Source organism: Zootermopsis nevadensis, unplaced genomic scaffold (genome assembly GCF_977971745.1).
Source record: "Zootermopsis nevadensis isolate Lab colony 2312 unplaced genomic scaffold, Znev_1.0 Znev_ptg000024l, whole genome shotgun sequence".
Classification (NCBI taxonomy): Eukaryota; Metazoa; Arthropoda; class Insecta; order Blattodea; family Termopsidae; genus Zootermopsis; species Zootermopsis nevadensis.
Genome location: NW_028259156.1, coordinates 2,980,437 through 3,007,587, shown reverse-complemented (window position 1 = coordinate 3,007,587; position 27,151 = coordinate 2,980,437). Strand labels below are relative to the sequence as shown.

Here is a 27,151-nt window from a genome sequence, read left to right as displayed (position 1 = left end):
TGGACGTCGTAGATTTCATCAGTCCCATAGCAGACGTTAGGTAAGACACCGGGTGGCAGTTTACTGTACTCATTTTCCTCAATACTGGTTTATTTAACCCATTGCAATCCAGTACTATCTAGACCAGTGGTATTCAACCTGGGGTACGCAAAGACATCTTAAGGGGTACGTGAAATTTAAAAAAAAGAAGTTATTTTATAATAATCACTGAATAATCTGTAATGTAATTTATTTAATTTATTTCAGATGTAGATTATATACTATGTATAACTTGAATTATACACCAACAACTTTGGGGGTACAAAGTTAAAGAGAAATTATATCTGGGGGTACGCGAAGACATCTTAGGGGGTACGTGAAATTTTTTAAAAAATATATTATTCTATGATAAACACTGAATAATCAGTAATGTAATTTATTCAATTTATTTTAGATGTAGATTATATACTATGTATAACTTGAATTATACACCAACAACTTTGGGGGTACAAAGTTAAAGAGAAATTATATCTGGGGGTACGCGAAGACATCTTAGAGGGTACGTGAAATTTTAAAAAAATAATATTATTTTATGATAAACACTGAATAATCAGTAATGTAATTTATTTAATTTATTTTAGATGTAGATTATATACTATGTATAACTTGGATTACATACCAACAACTTTGGGGGTACAAAGTTGAAGAGAAATTATATCTGGGGGTACGCGAACAAAAAAGGTTAAATACCACTGTGCTAGACAAACCTGAAGATAACTAAGTGTCTTCTGGGTTCTGAAAAAAGTTTACCAACATTTCAGAGGTTCTTGCTGCCTCCATCATCAGGGCGATAACTACATAGTGCTACAATCCGGAAGGCAATTATCTTCGTACGCACATCCGTGAAAACCTTAAATCCCATATGAACCTGGTTTAATAACCAACAGTTCGGCATTATGCCTAAAGCGTATTTATAGGCACAGTGTGTTTCTCACAGTAAAGTTAATTAATCAATTGATTATATGATTTAAACGTAATTTATTCAATGTCAAATTTAGCAATGAACGTATTTAAATAAATAAACAATTATGACTACTAGCTTTCGTACAAAAGTACATAATCTCTTCCGAGAAAAGTTAAGGGCTTTGGGATTTCAGATGAGCTCTAGAGATGTGCGAGATTGAACCGCTAACTAGAATCTTCTTCTAATAGAAATGTTACTCTCTCTCAGAACCACAGTTCACATACGGAAACCGGACCCAGTTTCAAACATCAGCAACTTAGTAAGGGCTTTCGACACTGCGTTTTGGGGCGCCGTCGTGATGACTATAGCATTACTATCAACAAGTCTCTCACTGTCAATAGTTTGGTATCACGTGAGCATCCGCTTAGAGAAACATCTCTGTGATATTATTAGTGAGTCCTTTCTCCATATATCTGGAAGCTTCTTATGTCAAGGTAACAACACTTTTATTTAAAATGTTATTTCAATCATTATAGACCAGACCAGCGTTTCTCAACCTATGACACGCGAACTAAGTAAGAAAATTAAAAGATAAAATTAACATAAACAAGTTTTTCACTCAACGAATTTGGTTAGTGGTACATTTAATGTGTTAGATTAGAATTAGTGGTACGCCAGCGAAAAGGGTGATAATTAGACCATCTTATAGTTACTAGGGGATCTACGGCGTATATCTTGGCCACTGAAAAGCTGTAATTACAGGTTCGAAACCCGCTTGAGTCATGGATGATAGTAGGCATTTTTCTGTATTATGGATTAGGTCCATCACCAAGCGAAACTCCCTCGCCACCGTCCAAAACGTTTTACCAAATGTGTATCATGGGCCTATATTTCTTCGAAAAATGACTGAATTCTTAAATACAGTGGATTCCGGTTAATTGGGACACATCGGAATAAGAACACTTTTACCCAATTAAGCTTCTGTCCTAATTAAGTGGTTCCACGTAAAGAATTAAAATAAGATTTGTCCCATATAAACGGCTTCCCGGATTAACCGTTGGCCCAATTAACCGGAATCTACTGTATTGTGTATATGAGCTTCGTCTTCAAAGGTTTACACACAAATCATTGCTTTCATTAGCTTTCATTACTCTGCCAAGACAAAAACTTTTTAAAATATACGGAAACAATAATAAATTTTATTACGTATTGCCATTCAATTACGAAAGTTGGTGGACTCTTCTTGAATCGAAGGTCGCCTTGTCATAAACATGGATTTCTCGTAATGCGTTCATGAAATGATGTTTTAATGGATTTAAGACGGTAAATAAAGTTTCATTGAAAGATTGTGATATTGTTATTTGGTAGTAGAAATTTATTTCAAAAATATTTGGTAATAAAGGATGAAAACATAACTTTAATACTGTTATTTTTACGATGAGGGCCCATTGTCCATTCCTAAATGGTACATGAGTGAATATGGAGCAGCGGTGGAATCATCTTCACAAGGTGAAACCGGAAATCTCGCACTTTGACCACCAGAAATCCCGAATTGCCTGCTCTGGACGTCATAAAAATTGCGTTGACATATTTTTTTTACAGAAACCCACCGCTCCAATGCGAGACTGTGTGGATTAATTACAATAATTTAATCATATGCCAGTCATTTTCTTCCTAGAAAAATTATCTCATAACCTATTTCCACTTATGAGATGATAATGTTGCGTCATATTGTGATGAATTATAATTGTTTAATTTTAACCGTCTAATCACAATAAAATATTTTATTAAATATTAAAATATTATGAGATGATAATGTTGCGTCATATTGTGATGAATTATAATTGTTTAATTTTAACCGTCTAATCACAATAAAATATTTTATTAAATATTAAAATATTATTACTACAATTAACATTTAAAATATTTAAAATATATTAAAATGATGCTCTTTCTATCGAAATGTTCGATTTACAATTAGAGCATCATCTTTTTCACGACATGTTTCGGTTTTCAATGAACCATCTTCAGGTGTATAATCGATATAAACTTAAATGTAATATTCTAAATGCAATCTTTCGTCAGAATGTCTATTAATATCAGAAAGTTATCCACTTCTAGATCAATTGTACTTTTATTTTATGTGATTTTAATAGTATTTCCATAGAAATCTTTCTTACACATTAAAAGAGACTAACGCACTTCTAAAATATGCACAATTTTGTTTTTTAAGTCTTTCCAAAATATCAACTGTTCCTGGAAGAATCACAAATAATCGATATGCTTTCCATCTTAGGATCGACAATAAATGTAAGGTCATCAGTAATCCGTGCAATTTCCGTGACGTCATACCTAACAGCGACGGTGGTAATGGCTGCCTATTCAGCTGCGTTCGTGTCTAACCTCACAATACAGAGCCTGCAGCTTCCGTTCACAACTTACGAAGGCCTTTTGAAGGATGGAAGATTCCGCTTACTCGCAGTCAGCGGGACGGCCCAACTAAACTACTTTGACGTTAGTAAACCTGCCTGCTGATAGTTGCCCAGACAGTCAAGATATTCCTTGATTTTCATAAACCCGAACATTAATTAAGGGACAGCCAAGAGAAATGCAGCGTAAAAAGTATAAATAAAATTGAAAATTTACGTAAATTAACATTTAGTCTGAAATGAGATGATAATGTTGCGTCATATTGTGATGATTATAATTGTTTAATTTTAACCGTCTAATCACAATAAAATATTTTATTAAATATTAAAATATTATTACTACAATTAACATTTAATATTTAAAATATTAAAATATATTAAAATGATGCTCTTTCTATCGAAATGTTCGATTTACAATTAGAGCATCATCTTTTCCACGACATGAGCATCATTTTAATATATTTTAAATATTAAATGTTAATTGTAGTAATAATATTTTAATATTTAATAAAATATTTTATTGTGATTAGACGGTTAAAATTAAACAATTTAGTCTGAAGAAAAAACTCCTTGAATATGCAATACGAGGTGCGTTCAACGTAACAATATAGTCTATTCTACGAAGTGGCAAATGGGAGTACCGAGTTTCAGGATTCGCTGAAGTATGACAATGACTGAAAAAAAATGTATTTTAATACTTAGTAATAGGCATTTAGCTTACTAATCTAAATCGTTTCAACGTACTTTAGAACACATTTAGTTGACGTACTAACAACCAGAACTGTAGAGTAGTCTCTAACTAACCTAACAAATATCCAGATACTAAGAAAATCAAATTGCCTTTAAATACATTAATAAGGAATAATATGTATATATTAAATCTTGTCCGTCTAATCACAATAAATTCTTATTAAATATTAAAATGTCGTGAAACATGAAAAATGATGGTCTAATGTAAATCGAATATTTCGATAAAGAACATCATTTAATATTTTAAATATTTTAAAATGTTAATTATTGTAATATTTTAATATTTAATAAGAATTTTATTGTGATTAGACGGACAAGATTTAATATATACTTATTATATCACAATATGACTCAACTTTACCATTTTAAGGAATAATATATTAGCAATTTGTTTCCGTTGTTAGTAGGATTTAATAATATTGCATTTGTGCACGACTCGATATTTAGGAACAAGTCAAACTACCCAGGTAGTGATAGACGAAGAAATGTGCGACTTAAAAGGTAGGCTTACATAATTTAATGACTTCTTTCATGACTTATTTCAGCAATCTTCAAATCCACTGATAGAAGAAGTGTACGAGACGCTCATGAAACCAATAAAGCAAAGCATGCCAAGGTCACAGGCCGAAGGTCTTCAGCGGCTCTGCTCAGAAGACCACATAGCCTTCGCTGGCGTGGAAACTGGGGTGGACTCTTTTAAAGGACAGCTGGCGTGTGAGATCGTGCGCCTTCCAGCCACAGCGATACCAGCCAGCATGGCCATGGCAATTACGAAGGGAAGTCCTTACAAGAGGATTCTCAGTCATTAGTAAGTGTGACGGAAAAGAATACGAAAATCCGTCCTCATGGCTAACATCGTTTTGTAATTACATTTTGTTCGTGCGTCTTATGTCTGTATGTGTGTATGTACCAACGTCACAGATGAAAGCCATCTTCGACGCTATGAGAACCTTGAATCTCACATACGAGTAAATTCAATTATGTCCTCAATTAAAACAAAAATTTGAAACTGAAATTAATTAATTTTTCACGTTACAGTGGTTGTGTAAACATTCACCATAGCCTACAACAAGTTTCTACAAAACCTGGCAAAGTACTTATCACACATCAATATAATTAATAACAACTATTAATCGATTTACTTAAGATTGGCTTCGCTGCTTAAGTTCTGTTAGGCTTTAAGTCAAAAATTAGTCTGTATATTCGTCAACATTAATTATTTTTTTAGAGTATTCCGATTACAAGTGTAATTCCTAAGATTCCACTATAAAAACGTTGCTAATTAAGTATTGAAGATTAAATAATTTATTTTCAAATATAAATCTTTGTTCAAATAGTTTCTTTATCACAACCATGGACTATCTAATTTCTCCATATTTATATTATTTTTTTTAAAATTCTTAAGACATAATCAGTCATATTTTAAGGTCCTGAGTTCTTCATAAAATTTGTAAAAAGACTAAACCGGACAGATAACCCAAGAATACGAAATAGTCCCAAAAATAAATATAAATATTATGAGATGATAATGTTGTGTCATATTGTGATGAATTATAATTGTTTAATTTTAATCGTCTAATCACAATAAAATATTTTATTAAATATTGAAAAAGATGATGCTCTAATTGTAAATCGAACATTTCGATAGAAAGAGCATCATTTTAATATATTTTAAATATTTTAAATATTAAATGTTAATTGTAGTAATAATATTTTAATATTTAATAAAATATTTTATTGTGATTAGACGGTTAAAATTAAACAAATATAAATATTGGTTCAAGTGACACTAAACCCTTTATAATTCTACAAGCTCATTAAGAACTCGAATTAATACCAGTTAACATCATAATCTATTTCAGTTCTTCAGAACTCCGTCGAAATGGTATTCTGTCGAGAATTTCCAGCACGACAATTCCCAGGACGCTGGACAACGCAGGAGAATTATTTAGTGAAATAGAATTCAAGTCTGTGGCTCTCCTATTTACTGCACTGGCGATGGGTTTTGTGGCAGCCATTACAATTTTAATAGGGGAACTTATATCAAAGTACGTGCTTACTAAACTTGAGTTTCCGCAAATTTGTTGGTATAAAAAATAATGCATAGTAACATCAAGCTTATTTCTTAATAGAAAATAAAACAGCGACGTGATTTGTCCATAATTGAATGATCATTTCATGGGCTTGTATTTTACTTAGTTGCATTGTGTAATACTTTCAAAGTACCAAAACTTTATTTCTAACCAACAGATCAAAATGTGTGACTCTTCAAAGTTTTAAGCCTTCTAATTTTTTAAATCTCAAGCCTTGAGATCTCGTTTTTGTTTAGTGATCTGTCTACTTCTGTACTCCTTTGCTTTGACAGTTATTCAATAGCGTTACAGTGAATAAAATGACTTATCGTACAAGTGAACAGTTGTATTCCTCATTTAAAATTGTATTTACGTTCGTCGGTTTATATATTTTGTTAAGAATTCCTTGTAAAAATATCGATTTCCTTAAGTACTCTGCTGCTTAGATAAAATTCGTATTTCCATATATATGTGATTAAAAGTTGATCACACTGACTCAAAAATCTGGTAACAAATATAATATTTTTTTGTAATTTTTGACGTTAACCCTTTGAAGACGAAGATCGTCTGAATATTATTTACGAATCCAGACCGTACCGCGAAGAAAACACTTCACTTAACCATTAGAAGTCGAATCAGGCGGTACCACATAAGATTTAACAAAAGAACATCCCGGTCAAAACCTTAATAAACATGAAGCATTGAAATAGGTTATGTATGGGTTTTCGGGCAGTCTGATCAAAAATTATTATCGACTTCACTCACCCGGGCACAGATTAAATCTCACCCCATGTACAGTTCACTGCGTAGTCGTCTTCTTATTTCAATACCAAACTAAAGAACGACTAATTATAATTATTAGCATAGGAACCAATCACTGATAAAAAAAATAACCAGTTATTTTAAGTTTACCGAACAAACGAAGGCAGATGCAATAGTAGTTCTTTATCTCTCGCTAGGAACGCTGCTTTCCGCTCGAAAGTATTCGATACTGCAATGCAGCGCGCTGTACGGCAGTACCCTGTACTAAAACTACGTCATCACGCAAAATCGCCTATGGCGATGACTTCTTCTGGATTGTAGCGCCGTGTAGTCTGGTAGAAGATTACCAAAGTGAATATCATTATTAGGGACGAATGTTTCTTTTGATTCATGGACAGGAGACTTTAAGATAATGAAAAATAATAAGAAACAACAGACGACAAACTTTTTGGGCGTCACGGTAAAACAGGATGAGCTTATACAGTGTGTTCGGAAAGTCCTTTCACATCAGATACGTTGTTAATGTTTTGTTTTCTGCTGCAGATAAACTTTTTGAACAGATGCTAACTGAAATAATTATATTACCGTTGTATTTTCGCATTTGCTTTCCCAACTGGGTAGAGATGAAATGTAATATATTTCGTCGATAACACAACACAGAATTTTGTCGTCGACATGCCAGCAACCCACTTTTGGAGAAAAATACTAGAATTTTTTCTAATTTTTCTTTGATTAATAAATTTAATTATTCGTGTTTTTTCCGTCTAATCACAACTGTATATAAATAAAATTTATAAATTAATTTCTCCAATCCTTCTGCTTTCATCCAGGAAATAACCAGATATTAGGAGCTGTAAGTTGAGAGGTGCTAAGGTACAAAGGTCGAGGTCACTGACCTCAGACAATTTTTATGTCACTGGCGTAATTCGAAAAGTCTAAAATTCGAATTCTGACTAACGCAAAATAATTATTATGTAATGTGTAAATTTCCTAACATTTTTACTACAAAAACAGTCGATTTGCCACCAAATATACACCAAAATTATTTTGGTTTATCCCAAAGAGGGGAAGATACATGACAAAGGACACATTTTCAGTATCAATATAAAACTGTATCACTCCTGCTTCGTGTACGTGTGGTCTCGGGTTCAAAACTCGGCCCCAGAGATCGACTATCCCGACTGAAGTTTTACGTGGTTATCCTCAGTCCCTCCAGGCTTGCCTTAAATTAGGCCATGACAGCTTCATTATACATCCTTACCGATTAATTATTTTTATTTATTTATTTATTAGTGTTCTGTCTGGCGACAGGTCCATATGAACAGGATCCTTCCATCCTTTTCTCGGACTGGGACCTGTTCATATACGTTCTTGGCAGATGATCCAGAAGTGGTTTGCCATTGCCTTCTTCTGTGTGTGAATGGAGTAATTGTTGGGATGCCACGGATGAAAACTCCGTGTTGCCTAGACCACGGCCTTGTCCAACACAAGTTATAAATTCGGGCACCGCCGGGAATCGAACCCGAGACCCCAGGATTACAAGGACAGCGTTCTAACCGCTAGACCACCGTGGCGGTATGATTAATTATTAAATAAATTAAGTGGCGACGGATTAAAATGAACACGAGTAGACTGAAATATCAACATCGCTAGTAATTTATCTTACTTTCGTGTATTGACGTTAGATGGCGATACTATTTTCTCGCTATATAAATACAATGTGTCAGAACACATATAACGTTCTACAGGCCTAACTGTAATATTCAAATGGCCTTGTTCCTCACGACGAACCTCCAAATGGCCTCGGTATTCGTATTTCATTTGTTCTACATGAGATCGTAAATTAAGGATTCACAGCAGTGTATCCATTATCAGGTCATGTGTCTGATTACGTGTGGGTATTTTATTACAGGACAAACACGCAACCGAGTCGTGAGATTTGATCACGGATCTATTGATATTCCTTCTAACAGGTGCCTAAAACATTCGCATATGCATCAGGAACCTCCCTGTGTGAGTAGAATTTCGTAATAATGTCGTGACTTAGCCTTGTCAGACGGCCTGTGCATATTACATCTATCCATCGATTTGCAGACTTCCGGCTTAACAATTTTTGCTACAACGAACCCTATAAATAAATTCATATTTTTAAATTTACGAACATTATTTTCTTACAACAAAACCATCCTTCGTAACTAATGAACGCGAAAGAATAGCGAAAGTTGTAATATTTATACTGTAATTGCATATATTTGTTTAAATCTTGTCAGTCTGATCACAATAAAATTCTATTAAATATTAAAATATTACTATAATTAACATTTAAATATTTAAAATATATTAAAATGATGTTCTCTATCGAAATGTTCGATTTACATTAGAACATATTAATATTTTAAAATATTAAAATATTACTATAATTAACATTTAAATATTTAAAATATATTAAAATGATGTTCTCTATCGAAATGTTCGATTTACATTAGAACATATTAATATTTTAATATTTAATAGAATTTTATTGTGATCAGACTGACAAGATTTAAACAAATACATATTTATCACAATATGACGCAACATTATCATCTCACTGTAATTGCAGGTAAACGTTTTAATTAACATTTCACTGATTTACAGGGTTATATACGTAATAAATAATCATAAAAAGCAATACAGTAGTTATGTTTATGACTGTATAATATAAATGGGGAAAATATTGATTTTTCTAGGAGTCGGGAAAAAGTCAGAATTTTTAACATTTAAATTAAATTAATTTCTTTTTCGATTTACAAATAATTTTCATGGAATACGTTCGTACTTTGATGTACGTAGAACGAAACGAGGAAATTAACCCCTTGGGTTGATGTTAACAAGTGCATTTTATGTTTTGGAATACGTCTTAAATTTCGAAAGAGTTCAGTTCATTTTGCAAATATCATGTGAATATTACAAATTTTATTTAAATAGTTTTACCAGGTAAATACTTCGTGATCCATTTCCATAAATGTATTTATATAAATATTTCCGAAAATCGGTTAAAGAATATAAAACTTCTTCATGTGTAAAATTTTTGTAGTATAAGCACAGTATTTCAGGTTTTATAAACCTGTTAAATACCACAAAATACTTCGTTTATATCCTGTAAAACAGGCATTAAAATGAGTCAAAGTAAACCAAAATTAAACTTCCACTAATGTCGGACCAGCACAACAAATTTTATTTAAATCGGCGACCTGGCACGGGTGCTGTTACAGACAGACAGATTGACATTAATAATGGCTTCTTTCGTAAATACTTTTCTGACTGAACCCCACAGAGTAGGTACCTCTCACCTGAAGACGGAGACAGAACCAGCCTCCGAAACGTCGTGGGTTTTAAATAACAGACGATAAGACTAGCTCTATCTAAGGAACCCAACAGAGTAGGTACCTCTCACCTGAAGACGGAGACAGAAACAGCCTCCGAAACGTCGTGGGTTTTAAATAACAGACGATAAGACTAACTCTATCTAAGGAACCCAACAGAGTAGGTACCTCTCACCTGAAGACGGAGACAGAACCAGCCTCCGAAACGTCGTGGGTTTTAAATAACAGACGATAAGACTAGCTCTATCTAAGGAACCCAACAGAGTAGGTACCTCTCACCTGAAGACGGAGACAGAAACAGCCTCCGAAACGTCGTGGGTTTTAAATAACAGACGATAAGACTAGCTCTATCTAAGGAACCCAACAGAGTAGGTACCTCTCACCTGAAGACGGAGACAGAACCAGCCTCCGAAACGTCGCGGGTTTTAAAGAACAGACGATGGAAAAAGTCCTGACAGTGAATAATTTTAAATGTAAAATGTCTATTAAGTACGATAAATTTGAAAACATTTCAGACAAAAAAAAGTCTTTATTTAAAATCGCCGTGGAAAATCCAAATTTCATTATATACTTTCTTAGTTCACTGTTTTTGGACCGGTCTTTGACCCAGCCTTAAACACGTCATAACGTCCTGTCAACATGGTCACTTCCAACACGATTTGCCATTACTGTAGTCTATTTACACATGTGGACAAAGGCACACGGACGAAAAGAGAGCAAATGGAACTAGTCAACAAATAAGTCAGAAGATTGCCTTCTTCTGCTGCTCTGTCCAGCGGTTCTTTGCTAACTCTGCTGAGTAAGCAGCCAAAATTGAAGGTTTAACGGTTAGAAAGTACGACGGTGTTGGTCTTCTGGGTTGTAATGCTGTGTGGACTTTAACGTTCATCATGTTTTCGGGTAACATATTTCCCTGAAGATGTATAAGCAGCAGTCACCTCTGCAACGTCGATAAACGTCTACCAGTCTACACGACGCAACATCCCAGAAGACAGAAATTTTCATCGCCCTGATGAAGGAGGCAGTATGACCTCTGAAACGTTGGTTAACATCGACCAGACTACACAGCGCAACAACCCAGAAGACAGAAATCTTCATACTCATCGCCCTGATGATGGAGGCAGTATGACCTCTGAAACGTTGGTTAACATCGACCAGACTACACAGCGCAACAACCCAGAAGACAGAAATCTTCATACTCTGATGACGGAGGCAGTATGACCTCTGAAACGTTGGTTAACATCGACCAGACTACACAGCGCAACAACCCAGAAGACAGAAATCTTCATACTCTGATGACGGAGGCAGTATGACCTCCGAAACGTTGGTAAACATCGACCAGACTACACAGCGCAACCACCCAGAAGACAGAAATCGTCATACTCTGATGACGGAGGCAGTATGACCTCCGAAACGTTGGTAAACATCGACCAGACTACACAGCGCAACAACCCAGAAGACAGAAATCTTCATACTCTGATGACGGAGGCAGTATGACCTCTGAAACGTTGGTTAACATCGACCAGACTACACAGCGCAACAACCCAGAAGACAGAAATCTTCATACTCTGATGACGGAGGCAGTATGACCTCCGAAACGTTGGTAAACATCGACCAGACTACACAGCGCAACAACCCAGAAGACAGAAATCTTCATACTCTGATGACGGAGGCAGTATGACCTCCGAAACGTTGGTAAACATCGACCAGACTACACAGCGCAACAACCCAGAAGACAGAAATCTTCATACTCTGATGACGGAGGCAGTATGACCTCTGAAACGTTGGTTAACATCGACCAGACTACACAGCGCAACAACCCAGAAGACAGAAATCTTCATACTCTGATGACGGAGGCAGTATGACATCCGAAACGTTGGTTAACATCGACCAGACTACACAGCGCAACAACCCAGAAGACAGAAATCTTCATACTCTGATGACGGAGGCAGTATGACCTCTGAAACGTTGGTTAACATCGACCAGACTACACAGCGCAACAACCCAGAAGACAGAAATCTTCATACTCTGATGACGGAGGCAGTATGACCTCCGAAACGTTGGTTAACATCGACCAGACTACACAGCGCAACAACCCAGAAGACAGAAATCTTCATACTCTGATGACGGAGGCAGTATGACCTCTGAAACGTTGGTTAACATCGACCAGACTACACAGCGCAACAACCCAGAAGACAGAAATCTTCATACTCTGATGACGGAGGCAGTATGACCTCTGAAACGTTGGTTAACATCGACCAGACTACACAGCGCAAGAACCCAGAAGACAGAAATCTTCATACTCTGATGACGGAGGCAGTATGACCTCCGAAACGTTGGTTAACATCGACCAGACTACACAGCGCAACAACCCAGAAGACAGAAATCTTCATACTCTGATGACGGAGGCAGTATGACCTCTGAAACGTTGGTTAACATCGACCAGACTACACAGCGCAAGAACCCAGAAGACAGAAATCTTCATCGCCCTGATGATGGAGGCAGTATGACCTCTGAAACGTTGGTTAACATCGACCAGACTACACAGCGCAAGAACCCAGAAGACAGAAATCTTCATCGCCCTGATGATGGAGGCAGTATGACCTCTGAAACGTTGGTTAACATCGACCAGACTACACAGCGCAACAACCCAGAAGACAGAAATCTTCATCGCCCTGATGATGGAGGCAGTATGACCTCTGAAACGTTGGTTAACATCGACCAGACTAAACAGCGCAAGAACCCAGAAGACAGAAATCTTCATACTCTGATGACGGAGGCAGTATGACCTCCGAAACGTTGGTTAACATCGACCAGACTACAAAGCGCAAGAACCCAGAAGACAGAAATCTTCATCGCCCTGATGATGGAGGCAGTATGACCTCTGAAACGTTGGTTAACATCGACCAGACTACACAGCGCAACAACCCAGAAGACAGAAATCTTCATACTCTGATGACGGAGGCAGTATGACCTCTGAAACGTTGGTTAACATCGACCAGACTACACAGCGCAACAACCCAGAAGACAGAAATCTTCATACTCTGATGACGGAGGCAGTATGACCTCTGAAACGTTGGTTAACATCGACCAGACTACACAGCGCAACAACCCAGAAGACAGAAATCTTCATACTCTGATGACGGAGGCAGTATGACCTCTGAAACGTTGGTTAACATCGACCAGACTACACAGCGCAACAACCCAGAAGACAGAAATCTTCATACTCTGACGACGGAGGCAGTATGACCTCTGAAACGTTGGTTAACATCGACCAGACTACACAGCGCAACAACCCAGAAGACAGAAATCTTCATACTCTGACGACGGAGGCAGTATGACCTCTGAAACGTTGGTTAACATCGACCAGACTACACAGCGCAACAACCCAGAAGACAGAAATCTTCATACTCTGACGACGGAGGCAGTATGACCTCTGAAACGTTGGTTAACATCGACCAGACTACACAGCGCAACAACCCAGAAGACAGAAATCTTCATACTCTGACGACGGAGGCAGTATGACCTCTGAAACGTTGGTTAACATCGACCAGACTACACAGCGCAACAACCCAGAAGACAGAAATCTTCATACTCATTGCCCTGATGATGGAGGCAGTATGACCTCTGAAACGTTGGTTAACATCGACCAGACTACACAGCGCAACAACCCAGAAGACAGAAATCTTCATACTCATCGCCCTGATGATGGAGGCAGTATGACCTCTGAAACGTTGGTTAACATCGACCAGACTACACAGCGCAACAACCCAGAAGACAGAAATCTTCATACTCTGACGACGGAGGCAGTATGACCTCTGAAACGTTGGTTAACATCGACCAGACTACACAGCGCAACAACCCAGAAGACAGAAATCTTCATACTCTGACGACGGAGGCAGTATGACCTCTGAAACGTTGGTTAACATCGACCAGACTACACAGCGCAACAACCCAGAAGACAGAAATCTTCATACTCATTGCCCTGATGATGGAGGCAGTATGACCTCTGAAACGTTGGTTAACATCGACCAGACTACACAGCGCAACAACCCAGAAGACAGAAATCTTCATACTAAGAATCGCCCTGATGACGGAGGCAGTATGACCTCCGAAACGTTGGTTAACATCGACCAGACTACACAGCGCAACAACCCAGAAGACAGAAATCTTCATATTTTTAATCGCCCTGATGACGGAGGCAGTATGACCTCCGAAACGTTGGTTAACATCGACCAGACTACACAGCGCAACAACCCAGAAGACAGAAATCTTCATATTTTTAATCGCCCTGATGACGGAGGCAGTATGACCTCCGAAACGTTGGTTAACATCGACCAGACTACATAGCGCAACAACCCAGAAGACAGAAATCTTCATACTCATCGCCCTGATGATGGAGGCAGTATGACCTCTGAAACGTTGGTTAACATCGACCAGACTACACAGCGCAACAACCCAGAAGACAGAAATCTTCATACTCTGACGACGGAGGCAGTATGACCTCTGAAACGTTGGTTAACATCGACCAGACTACACAGCGCAACAACCCAGAAGACAGAAATCTTCATACTAAGAATCGCCCTGATGACGGAGGCAGTATGACCTCCGAAACGTTGGTTAACATCGACCAGACTACACAGCGCAACAACCCAGAAGACAGAAATCTTCATATTTTTAATCGCCCTGATGACGGAGGCAGTATGACCTCCGAAACGTTGGTTAACATCGACCAGACTACATAGCGCAACAACCCAGAAGACAGAAATCTTCATACTCATTGCCCTGATGATGGAGGCAGTATGACCTCTGAAACGTTGGTTAACATCGACCAGACTACACAGCGCAACAACCCAGAAGACAGAAATCTTCATACTCTGACGACGGAGGCAGTATGACCTCTGAAACGTTGGTTAACATCGACCAGACTACACAGCGCAACAACCCAGAAGACAGAAATCTTCATACTCATCGCCCTGACGACGGAGGCAGTATGACCTCTGAAACGTTGGTTAACATCGACCAGACTACACAGCGCAACAACCCAGAAGACAGAAATCTTCATACTCTGACGACGGAGGCAGTATGACCTCTGAAACGTTGGTTAACATCGACCAGACTACACAGCGCAACAACCCAGAAGACAGAAATCTTCATACTCTGATGACGGAGGCAGTATGACCTCTGAAACGTTGGTAAACATCGACCAGACTACACAGCGCAACAACCCAGAAGACAGAAATCTTCATACTCATCGCCCTAATGATGGAGGCAGTATGACCTCTGAAACGTTGGTTAACATCGACCAGACTACACAGCGCAACAACCCAGAAGACAGAAATCTTCATACTCATTGCTCTGATGATGGAGGCAGTATGACCTCTGAAACGTTGGTTAACATCGACCAGACTACACAGCGCAACAACCCAGAAGACAGAAATCTTCATACTCATTGCTCTGATGATGGAGGCAGTATGACCTCTGAAACGTTGGTTAACATCTACCAGACTACACAGCACAATAACCCAGAAGACAGAAATCTTCATACTCATCGCCCTGATGACGGAGGCAGTATGACCTCTGAAACGTTGGTTAACATCGACCAGACTACACAGCGCAACAACCCAGAAGACAGAAATCTTCATACTCTGATGACGGAGGCAGTATGACCTCTGAAACGTTGGTAAACATCGACCAGACTACACAGCGCAACAACCCAGAAGACAGAAATCTTCATACTCTGACGACGGAGGCAGTATGACCTCTGAAACGTTGGTTAACATCGACCAGACTACACAGCGCAACAACCCAGAAGACAGAAATCTTCATACTCTGACGACGGAGGCAGTATGACCTCTGAAACGTTGGTTAACATCGACCAGACTACACAGCGCAACAACCCAGAAGACAGAAATCTTCATACTCTGACGACGGAGGCAGTATGACCTCTGAAACGTTGGTTAACATCGACCAGACTACACAGCGCAACAACCCAGAAGACAGAAATCTTCATACTCATTGCCCTGATGATGGAGGCAGTATGACCTCTGAAACGTTGGTTAACATCGACCAGACTACACAGCGCAACAACCCAGAAGACAGAAATCTTCATACTCATCGCCCTGATGATGGAGGCAGTATGACCTCTGAAACGTTGGTTAACATCGACCAGACTACACAGCGCAACAACCCAGAAGACAGAAATCTTCATACTCTGACGACGGAGGCAGTATGACCTCTGAAACGTTGGTTAACATCGACCAGACTACACAGCGCAACAACCCAGAAGACAGAAATCTTCATACTCTGACGACGGAGGCAGTATGACCTCTGAAACGTTGGTTAACATCGACCAGACTACACAGCGCAACAACCCAGAAGACAGAAATCTTCATACTCATTGCCCTGATGATGGAGGCAGTATGACCTCTGAAACGTTGGTTAACATCGACCAGACTACACAGCGCAACAACCCAGAAGACAGAAATCTTCATACTAAGAATCGCCCTGATGACGGAGGCAGTATGACCTCCGAAACGTTGGTTAACATCGACCAGACTACACAGCGCAACAACCCAGAAGACAGAAATCTTCATATTTTTAATCGCCCTGATGACGGAGGCAGTATGACCTCCGAAACGTTGGTTAACATCGACCAGACTACACAGCGCAACAACCCAGAAGACAGAAATCTTCATATTTTTAATCGCCCTGATGACGGAGGCAGTATGACCTCCGAAACGTTGGTTAACATCGACCAGACTACATAGCGCAACAACCCAGAAGACAGAAATCTTCATACTCATCGCCCTGATGATGGAGGCAGTATGACCTCTGAAACGTTGGTTAACATCGACCAGACTACACAGCGCAACAACCCAGAAGACAGAAATCTTCATACTCTGACGACGGAGGCAGTATGACCTCTGAAACGTTGGTTAACATCGACCAGACTACACAGCGCAACAACCCAGAAGACAGAAATCTTCATACTAAGAATCGCCCTGATGACGGAGGCAGTATGACCTCCGAAACGTTGGTTAACATCGACCAGACTACACAGCGCAACAACCCAGAAGACAGAAATCTTCATATTTTTAATCGCCCTGATGACGGAGGCAGTATGACCTCCGAAACGTTGGTTAACATCGACCAGACTACATAGCGCAACAACCCAGAAGACAGAAATCTTCATACTCATTGCCCTGATGATGGAGGCAGTATGACCTCTGAAACGTTGGTTAACATCGACCAGACTACACAGCGCAACAACCCAGAAGACAGAAATCTTCATACTCTGACGACGGAGGCAGTATGACCTCTGAAACGTTGGTTAACATCGACCAGACTACACAGCGCAACAACCCAGAAGACAGAAATCTTCATACTCATCGCCCTGACGACGGAGGCAGTATGACCTCTGAAACGTTGGTTAACATCGACCAGACTACACAGCGCAACAACCCAGAAGACAGAAATCTTCATACTCTGACGACGGAGGCAGTATGACCTCTGAAACGTTGGTTAACATCGACCAGACTACACAGCGCAACAACCCAGAAGACAGAAATCTTCATACTCTGATGACGGAGGCAGTATGACCTCTGAAACGTTGGTAAACATCGACCAGACTACACAGCGCAACAACCCAGAAGACAGAAATCTTCATACTCATCGCCCTAATGATGGAGGCAGTATGACCTCTGAAACGTTGGTTAACATCGACCAGACTACACAGCGCAACAACCCAGAAGACAGAAATCTTCATACTCATTGCTCTGATGATGGAGGCAGTATGACCTCTGAAACGTTGGTTAACATCGACCAGACTACACAGCGCAACAACCCAGAAGACAGAAATCTTCATACTCATTGCTCTGATGATGGAGGCAGTATGACCTCTGAAACGTTGGTTAACATCTACCAGACTACACAGCACAATAACCCAGAAGACAGAAATCTTCATACTCATCGCCCTGATGACGGAGGCAGTATGACCTCTGAAACGTTGGTTAACATCGACCAGACTACACAGCGCAACAACCCAGAAGACAGAAATCTTCATACTCTGATGACGGAGGCAGTATGACCTCTGAAACGTTGGTAAACATCGACCAGACTACACAGCGCAACAACCCAGAAGACAGAAATCTTCATACTCATCGCCCTAATGATGGAGGCAGTATGACCTCTGAAACGTTGGTTAACATCGACCAGACTACACAGCGCAACAACCCAGAAGACAGAAATCTTCATACTCATCGCCCTGACGACGGAGGCAGTATGACCTCTGAAACGTTGGTTAACATCGACCAGACTACACAGCGCAACAACCCAGAAGACAGAAATCTTCATACTCTGACGACGGAGGCAGTATGACCTCTGAAACGTTGGTTAACATCGACCAGACTACACAGCGCAACAACCCAGAAGACAGAAATCTTCATACTCTGACGACGGAGGCAGTATGACCTCTGAAACGTTGGTAAACATCGACCAGACTACACAGCGCAACAACCCAGAAGACAGAAATCTTCATACTCTGACGACGGAGGCAGTATGACCTCTGAAACGTTGGTAAACATCGACCAGACTACACAGCGCAACAACCCAGAAGACAGAAATCTTCATACTCTGATGACGGAGGCAGTATGACCTCCGAAACGTTGGTAAACATCGACCAGACTACACAGCGCAACAACCCAGAAGACAGAAATCTTCATACTCATCGCCCTGATGACGGAGGCAGTATGACCTCTGAAACGTTGGTAAACATCGACCAGACTACACAGCGCAACAACCCAGAAGACAGAAATCTTCATACTCATCGCCCTAATGATGGAGGCAGTATGACCTCTGAAACGTTGGTTAACATCGACCAGACTACACAGCGCAACAACCCAGAAGACAGAAATCTTCATACTCATCGCCCTGACGACGGAGGCAGTATGACCTCTGAAACGTTGGTTAACATCGACCAGACTACACAGCGCAACAACCCAGAAGACAGAAATCTTCATACTCTGACGACGGAGGCAGTATGACCTCTGAAACGTTGGTTAACATCGACCAGACTACACAGCGCAACAACCCAGAAGACAGAAATCTTCATACTCTGACGACGGAGGCAGTATGACCTCTGAAACGTTGGTAAACATCGACCAGACTACACAGCGCAACAACCCAGAAGACAGAAATCTTCATACTCTGACGACGGAGGCAGTATGACCTCTGAAACGTTGGTAAACATCGACCAGACTACACAGCGCAACAACCCAGAAGACAGAAATCTTCATACTCTGACGACGGAGGCAGTATGACCTCTGAAACGTTGGTTAACATCGACCAGACTACACAGCGCAACAACCCAGAAGACAGAAATCTTCATACTCTGATGACGGAGGCAGTATGACCTCTGAAACGTTGGTAAACATCGACCAGACTACACAGCGCAACAACCCAGAAGACAGAAATCTTCATACTCATTGCTCTGATGATGGAGGCAGTATGACCTCTGAAACGTTGGTTAACATCGACCAGACTACACAGCGCAACAACCCAGAAGTCAGAAATCTTCATACTCATTGCTCTGATGATGGAGGCAGTATGACCTCTGAAACGTTGGTTAACATCTACCAGACTACACAGCACAATAACCCAGAAGACAGAAATCTTCATACTCATCGCCCTAATGATGGAGGCAGTATGACCTCTGAAACGTTGGTTAACATCGACCAGACTACACAGCGCAACAACCCAGAAGACAGAAATCTTCATACTCATCGCCCTGACGACGGAGGCAGTATGACCTCTGAAACGTTGGTTAACATCGACCAGACTACACAGCGCAACAACCCAGAAGACAGAAATCTTCATACTCTGACGACGGAGGCAGTATGACCTCTGAAACGTTGGTTAACATCGACCAGACTACACAGCGCAACAACCCAGAAGACAGAAATCTTCATACTCTGACGACGGAGGCAGTATGACCTCTGAAACGTTGGTTAACATCGACCAGACTACACAGCGCAACAACCCAGAAGACAGAAATCTTCATACTCTGACGACGGAGGCAGTATGACCTCTGAAACGTTGGTTAACATCGACCAGACTACACAGCGCAACAACCCAGAAGACAGAAATCTTCATACTCTGACGACGGAGGCAGTATGACCTCTGAAACGTTGGTAAACATCGACCAGACTACACAGCGCAACAACCCAGAAGACAGAAATCTTCATACTCTGACGACGGAGGCAGTATGACCTCTGAAACGTTGGTAAACATCGACCAGACTACACAGCGCAACAACCCAGAAGACAGAAATCTTCATACTCTGACGACGGAGGCAGTATGACCTCTGAAACGTTGGTAAACATCGACCAGACTACACAGCGCAACAACCCAGAAGACAGAAATCTTCATACTCTGACGACGGAGGCAGTATGACCTCTGAAACGTTGGTAAACATCGACCAGACTACACAGCGCAACAACCCAGAAGACAGAAATCTTCATACTCTGACGACGGAGGCAGTATGACCTCTGAAACGTTGGTTAACATCGACCAGACTACACAGCGCAACAACCCAGAAGACAGAAATCTTCATACTCATTGCCCTGATGATGGAGGCAGTATGACCTCTGAAACGTTGGTTAACATCGACCAGACTACACAGCGCAACAACCCAGAAGACAGAAATCTTCATACTCATCGCCCTGATGATGGAGGCAGTATGACCTCTGAAACGTTGGTTAACATCGACCAGACTACACAGCGCAACAACCCAGAAGACAGAAATCTTCATACTCTGACGACGGAGGCAGTATGACCTCTGAAACGTTGGTTAACATCGACCAGACTACACAGCGCAACAACCCAGAAGACAGAAATCTTCATACTCTGACGACGGAGGCAGTATGACCTCTGAAACGTTGGTTAACATCGACCAGACTACACAGCGCAACAACCCAGAAGACAGAAATCTTCATACTCATTGCCCTGATGATGGAGGCAGTATGACCTCTGAAACGTTGGTTAACATCGACCAGACTACACAGCGCAACAACCCAGAAGACAGAAATCTTCATACTAAGAATCGCCCTGATGACGGAGGCAGTATGACCTCCGAAACGTTGGTTAACATCGACCAGACTACACAGCGCAACAACCCAGAAGACAGAAATCTTCATATTTTTAATCGCCCTGATGACGGAGGCAGTATGACCTCCGAAACGTTGGTTAACATCGACCAGACTACACAGCGCAACAACCCAGAAGACAGAAATCTTCATATTTTTAATCGCCCTGATGACGGAGGCAGTATGACCTCCGAAACGTTGGTTAACATCGACCAGACTACATAGCGCAACAACCCAGAAGACAGAAATCTTCATACTCATCGCCCTGATGATGGAGGCAGTATGACCTCTGAAACGTTGGTTAACATCGACCAGACTACACAGCGCAACAACCCAGAAGACAGAAATCTTCATACTCTGACGACGGAGGCAGTATGACCTCTGAAACGTTGGTTAACATCGACCAGACTACACAGCGCAACAACCCAGAAGACAGAAATCTTCATACTAAGAATCGCCCTGATGACGGAGGCAGTATGACCTCCGAAACGTTGGTTAACATCGACCAGACTACACAGCGCAACAACCCAGAAGACAGAAATCTTCATATTTTTAATCGCCCTGATGACGGAGGCAGTATGACCTCCGAAACGTTGGTTAACATCGACCAGACTACATAGCGCAACAACCCAGAAGACAGAAATCTTCATACTCATTGCCCTGATGATGGAGGCAGTATGACCTCTGAAACGTTGGTTAACATCGACCAGACTACACAGCGCAACAACCCAGAAGACAGAAATCTTCATACTCTGACGACGGAGGCAGTATGACCTCTGAAACGTTGGTTAACATCGACCAGACTACACAGCGCAACAACCCAGAAGACAGAAATCTTCATACTCATCGCCCTGACGACGGAGGCAGTATGACCTCTGAAACGTTGGTTAACATCGACCAGACTACACAGCGCAACAACCCAGAAGACAGAAATCTTCATACTCTGACGACGGAGGCAGTATGACCTCTGAAACGTTGGTTAACATCGACCAGACTACACAGCGCAACAACCCAGAAGACAGAAATCTTCATACTCTGATGACGGAGGCAGTATGACCTCTGAAACGTTGGTAAACATCGACCAGACTACACAGCGCAACAACCCAGAAGACAGAAATCTTCATACTCATCGCCCTAATGATGGAGGCAGTATGACCTCTGAAACGTTGGTTAACATCGACCAGACTACACAGCGCAACAACCCAGAAGACAGAAATCTTCATACTCATTGCTCTGATGATGGAGGCAGTATGACCTCTGAAACGTTGGTTAACATCGACCAGACTACACAGCGCAACAACCCAGAAGACAGAAATCTTCATACTCATTGCTCTGATGATGGAGGCAGTATGACCTCTGAAACGTTGGTTAACATCTACCAGACTACACAGCACAATAACCCAGAAGACAGAAATCTTCATACTCATCGCCCTGATGACGGAGGCAGTATGACCTCTGAAACGTTGGTTAACATCGACCAGACTACACAGCGCAACAACCCAGAAGACAGAAATCTTCATACTCTGATGACGGAGGCAGTATGACCTCTGAAACGTTGGTAAACATCGACCAGACTACACAGCGCAACAACCCAGAAGACAGAAATCTTCATACTCATCGCCCTAATGATGGAGGCAGTATGACCTCTGAAACGTTGGTTAACATCGACCAGACTACACAGCGCAACAACCCAGAAGACAGAAATCTTCATACTCATCGCCCTGACGACGGAGGCAGTATGACCTCTGAAACGTTGGTTAACATCGACCAGACTACACAGCGCAACAACCCAGAAGACAGAAATCTTCATACTCTGACGACGGAGGCAGTATGACCTCTGAAACGTTGGTTAACATCGACCAGACTACACAGCGCAACAACCCAGAAGACAGAAATCTTCATACTCTGACGACGGAGGCAGTATGACCTCTGAAACGTTGGTAAACATCGACCAGACTACACAGCGCAACAACCCAGAAGACAGAAATCTTCATACTCTGACGACGGAGGCAGTATGACCTCTGAAACGTTGGTAAACATCGACCAGACTACACAGCGCAACAACCCAGAAGACAGAAATCTTCATACTCTGATGACGGAGGCAGTATGACCTCCGAAACGTTGGTAAACATCGACCAGACTACACAGCGCAACAACCCAGAAGACAGAAATCTTCATACTCATCGCCCTGATGACGGAGGCAGTATGACCTCTGAAACGTTGGTAAACATCGACCAGACTACACAGCGCAACAACCCAGAAGACAGAAATCTTCATACTCATCGCCCTAATGATGGAGGCAGTATGACCTCTGAAACGTTGGTTAACATCGACCAGACTACACAGCGCAACAACCCAGAAGACAGAAATCTTCATACTCTGACGACGGAGGCAGTATGACCTCTGAAACGTTGGTTAACATCGACCAGACTACACAGCGCAACAACCCAGAAGACAGAAATCTTCATACTCTGACGACGGAGGCAGTATGACCTCTGAAACGTTGGTTAACATCGACCAGACTACACAGCGCAACAACCCAGAAGACAGAAATCTTCATACTCTGACGACGGAGGCAGTATGACCTCTGAAACGTTGGTAAACATCGACCAGACTACACAGCGCAACAACCCAGAAGACAGAAATCTTCATACTCATCGCCCTAATGATGGAGGCAGTATGACCTCTGAAACGTTGGTTAACATCGACCAGACTACACAGCGCAACAACCCAGAAGACAGAAATCTTCATACCCTGACGACGGAGGCAGTATGACCTCTGAAACGTTGGTTAACATCGACCAGACTACACAGCGCAACAACCCAGAAGACAGAAATCTTCATACTCATCGCCCTAATGATGGAGGCAGTATGACCTCTGAAACGTTGGTTAACATCGACCAGACTACACAGCGCAACAACCCAGAAGACAGAAATCTTCATACCCTGACGACGGAGGCAGTATGACCTCTGAAACGTTGGTAAACATCGACCAGACTACACAGCGCAACAACCCAGAAGACAGAAATCTTCATACTCATCGCCCTAATGATGGAGGCAGTATGACCTCTGAAACGTTGGTTAACATCGACCAGACTACACAGCGCAACAACCCAGAAGACAGAAATCTTCATACCCTGACGACGGAGGCAGTATGACCTCTGAAACGTTGGTTAACATCGACCAGACTACACAGCGCAACAACCCAGAAGACAGAAATCTTCATACTCTGACGACGGAGGCAGTATGACCTCTGAAACGTTGGTTAACATCGACCAGACTACACAGCGCAACAACCCAGAAGACAGAAATCTTCATACTCTGACGACGGAGGCAGTATGACCTCTGAAACGTTGGTAAACATCGACCAGACTACACAGCGCAACAACCCAGAAGACAGAAATCTTCATACTCTGACGACGGAGGCAGTATGACCTCTGAAACGTTGGTAAACATCGACCAGACTACACAGCGCAACAACCCAGAAGACAGAAATCTTCATACTCTGACGACGGAGGCAGTATGACCTCTGAAACGTTGGTTAACATCGACCAGACTACACAGCGCAACAACCCAGAAGACAGAAATCTTCATACTCTGATGACGGAGGCAGTATGACCTCTGAAACGTTGGTAAACATCGACCAGACTACACAGCGCAACAACCCAGAAGACAGAAATCTTCATACTCATTGCTCTGATGATGGAGGCAGTATGACCTCTGAAACGTTGGTTAACATCTACCAGACTACACAGCACAATAACCCAGAAGACAGAAATCTTCATACTCATCGCCCTGACGACGGAGGCAGTATGACCTCTGAAACGTTGGTTAACATCGACCAGACTACACAGCGCAACAACCCAGAAGACAGAAATCTTCATACTCATCGCCCTGACGACGGAGGCAGTATGACCTCTGAAACGTTGGTTAACATCGACCAGACTACACAGCGCAACAACCCAGAAGACAGAAATCTTCATACTCTGATGACGGAGGCAGTATGACCTCTGAAACGTTGGTAAACATCGACCAGACTACACAGCGCAACAACCCAGAAGACAGAAATCTTCATACTCATTGCTCTGATGATGGAGGCAGTATGACCTCTGAAACGTTGGTTAACATCTACCAGACTACACAGCACAATAACCCAGAAGACAGAAATCTTCATACTCATCGCCCTGACGACGGAGGCAGTATGACCTCTGAAACGTTGGTTAACATCGACCAGACTACACAGCGCAACAACCCAGAAGACAGAAATCTTCATACTCATCGCCCTGACGACGGAGGCAGTATGACCTCTGAAACGTTGGTTAACATCGACCAGACTACACAGCGCAACAACCCAGAAGACAGAAATCTTCATACTCTGACGACGGAGGCAGTATGACCTCTGAAACGTTGGTTAACATCGACCAGACTACACAGCGCAACAACCCAGAAGACAGAAATCTTCATACTCTGACGACGGAGGCAGTATGACCTCTGAAACGTTGGTAAACATCGACCAGACTACACAGCGCAACAACCCAGAAGACAGAAATCTTCATACTCTGATGACGGAGGCAGTATGACCTCTGAAACGTTGGTAAACATCGACCAGACTACACAGCGCAACAACCCAGAAGACAGAAATCTTCATACTCATCGCCCTGACGACGGAGGCAGTATGACCTCTGAAACGTTGGTTAACATCGACCAGACTACACAGCGCAACAACCCAGAAGACAGAAATCTTCATACTCTGATGACGGAGGCAGTATGACCTCTGAAACGTTGGTAAACATCGACCAGACTACACAGCGCAACAACCCAGAAGACAGAAATCTTCATACTCATTGCTCTGATGATGGAGGCAGTATGACCTCTGAAACGTTGGTTAACATCTACCAGACTACACAGCACAATAACCCAGAAGACAGAAATCTTCATACTCATCGCCCTGACGACGGAGGCAGTATGACCTCTGAAACGTTGGTTAACATCGACCAGACTACACAGCGCAACAACCCAGAAGACAGAAATCTTCATACTCATCGCCCTGACGACGGAGGCAGTATGACCTCTGAAACGTTGGTTAACATCGACCAGACTACACAGCGCAACAACCCAGAAGACAGAAATCTTCATACTCTGACGACGGAGGCAGTATGACCTCTGAAACGTTGGTAAACATCGACCAGACTACACAGCGCAACAACCCAGAAGACAGAAATCTTCATACTCTGACGACGGAGGCAGTATGACCTCTGAAACGTTGGTAAACATCGACCAGACTACACAGCGCAACAACCCAGAAGACAGAAATCTTCATACTCTGACGACGGAGGCAGTATGACCTCTGAAACGTTGGTAAACATCGACCAGACTACACAGCGCAACAACCCAGAAGACAGAAATCTTCATACTCTGACGACGGAGGCAGTATGACCTCTGAAACGTTGGTAAACATCGACCAGACTACACAGCGCAACAACCCAGAAGACAGAAATCGTCATACTCTGATGACGGAGGCAGTATGACCTCTGAAACGTTGGTAAACATCGACCAGACTACACAGCGCAAAAACCCAGAAGACAGAAATCTTCATACTCATCGCCGTGAGACCCTCAAATGTCACTCATCGGATGTGTAAATCTGTGGATGTTTAAGATTGATAGTCCCTTGATTTCGTCTTCGGC

The 27,151-nt window shown here is 41.5% G+C and overlaps 1 protein-coding gene across 1 annotated transcript; it reads left to right on the top strand.

Moving 5' to 3' along the window:
- The first annotated feature begins 1,214 nt into the window (after positions 1-1,214).
- On the top strand, positions 1,215-6,535 carry LOC110831781 (putative glutamate receptor). Its single transcript, XM_022068170.2, has 4 exons — positions 1,215-1,437; positions 3,240-3,457; positions 4,668-4,930; positions 5,985-6,535. Exons 1-4 carry the CDS (start codon positions 1,302-1,304, stop codon positions 6,220-6,222), a joined length of 855 nt encoding a protein of 284 aa, XP_021923862.2. The 5' UTR covers positions 1,215-1,301; the 3' UTR covers positions 6,223-6,535.
- The last annotated feature ends 20,616 nt before the right edge of the window (positions 6,536-27,151 follow it).

Excerpts from the sequence above, each read along its gene's own strand:
- LOC110831781 (XM_022068170.2), top strand. The coding sequence starts at position 1,302 with ATGACTATAGCATTACTATCAACAAGTCTCTCACTGTCAATAGTTTGG. Across the intron at positions 1,438-3,239 it reads TGGAAGCTTCTTATGTCAAG|GATCGACAATAAATGTAAGG; the intron begins GTAACAACACTT and ends TTTCCATCTTAG. Across the intron at positions 4,931-5,984 it reads AAGAGGATTCTCAGTCATTA|TTCTTCAGAACTCCGTCGAA; the intron begins GTAAGTGTGACG and ends AATCTATTTCAG.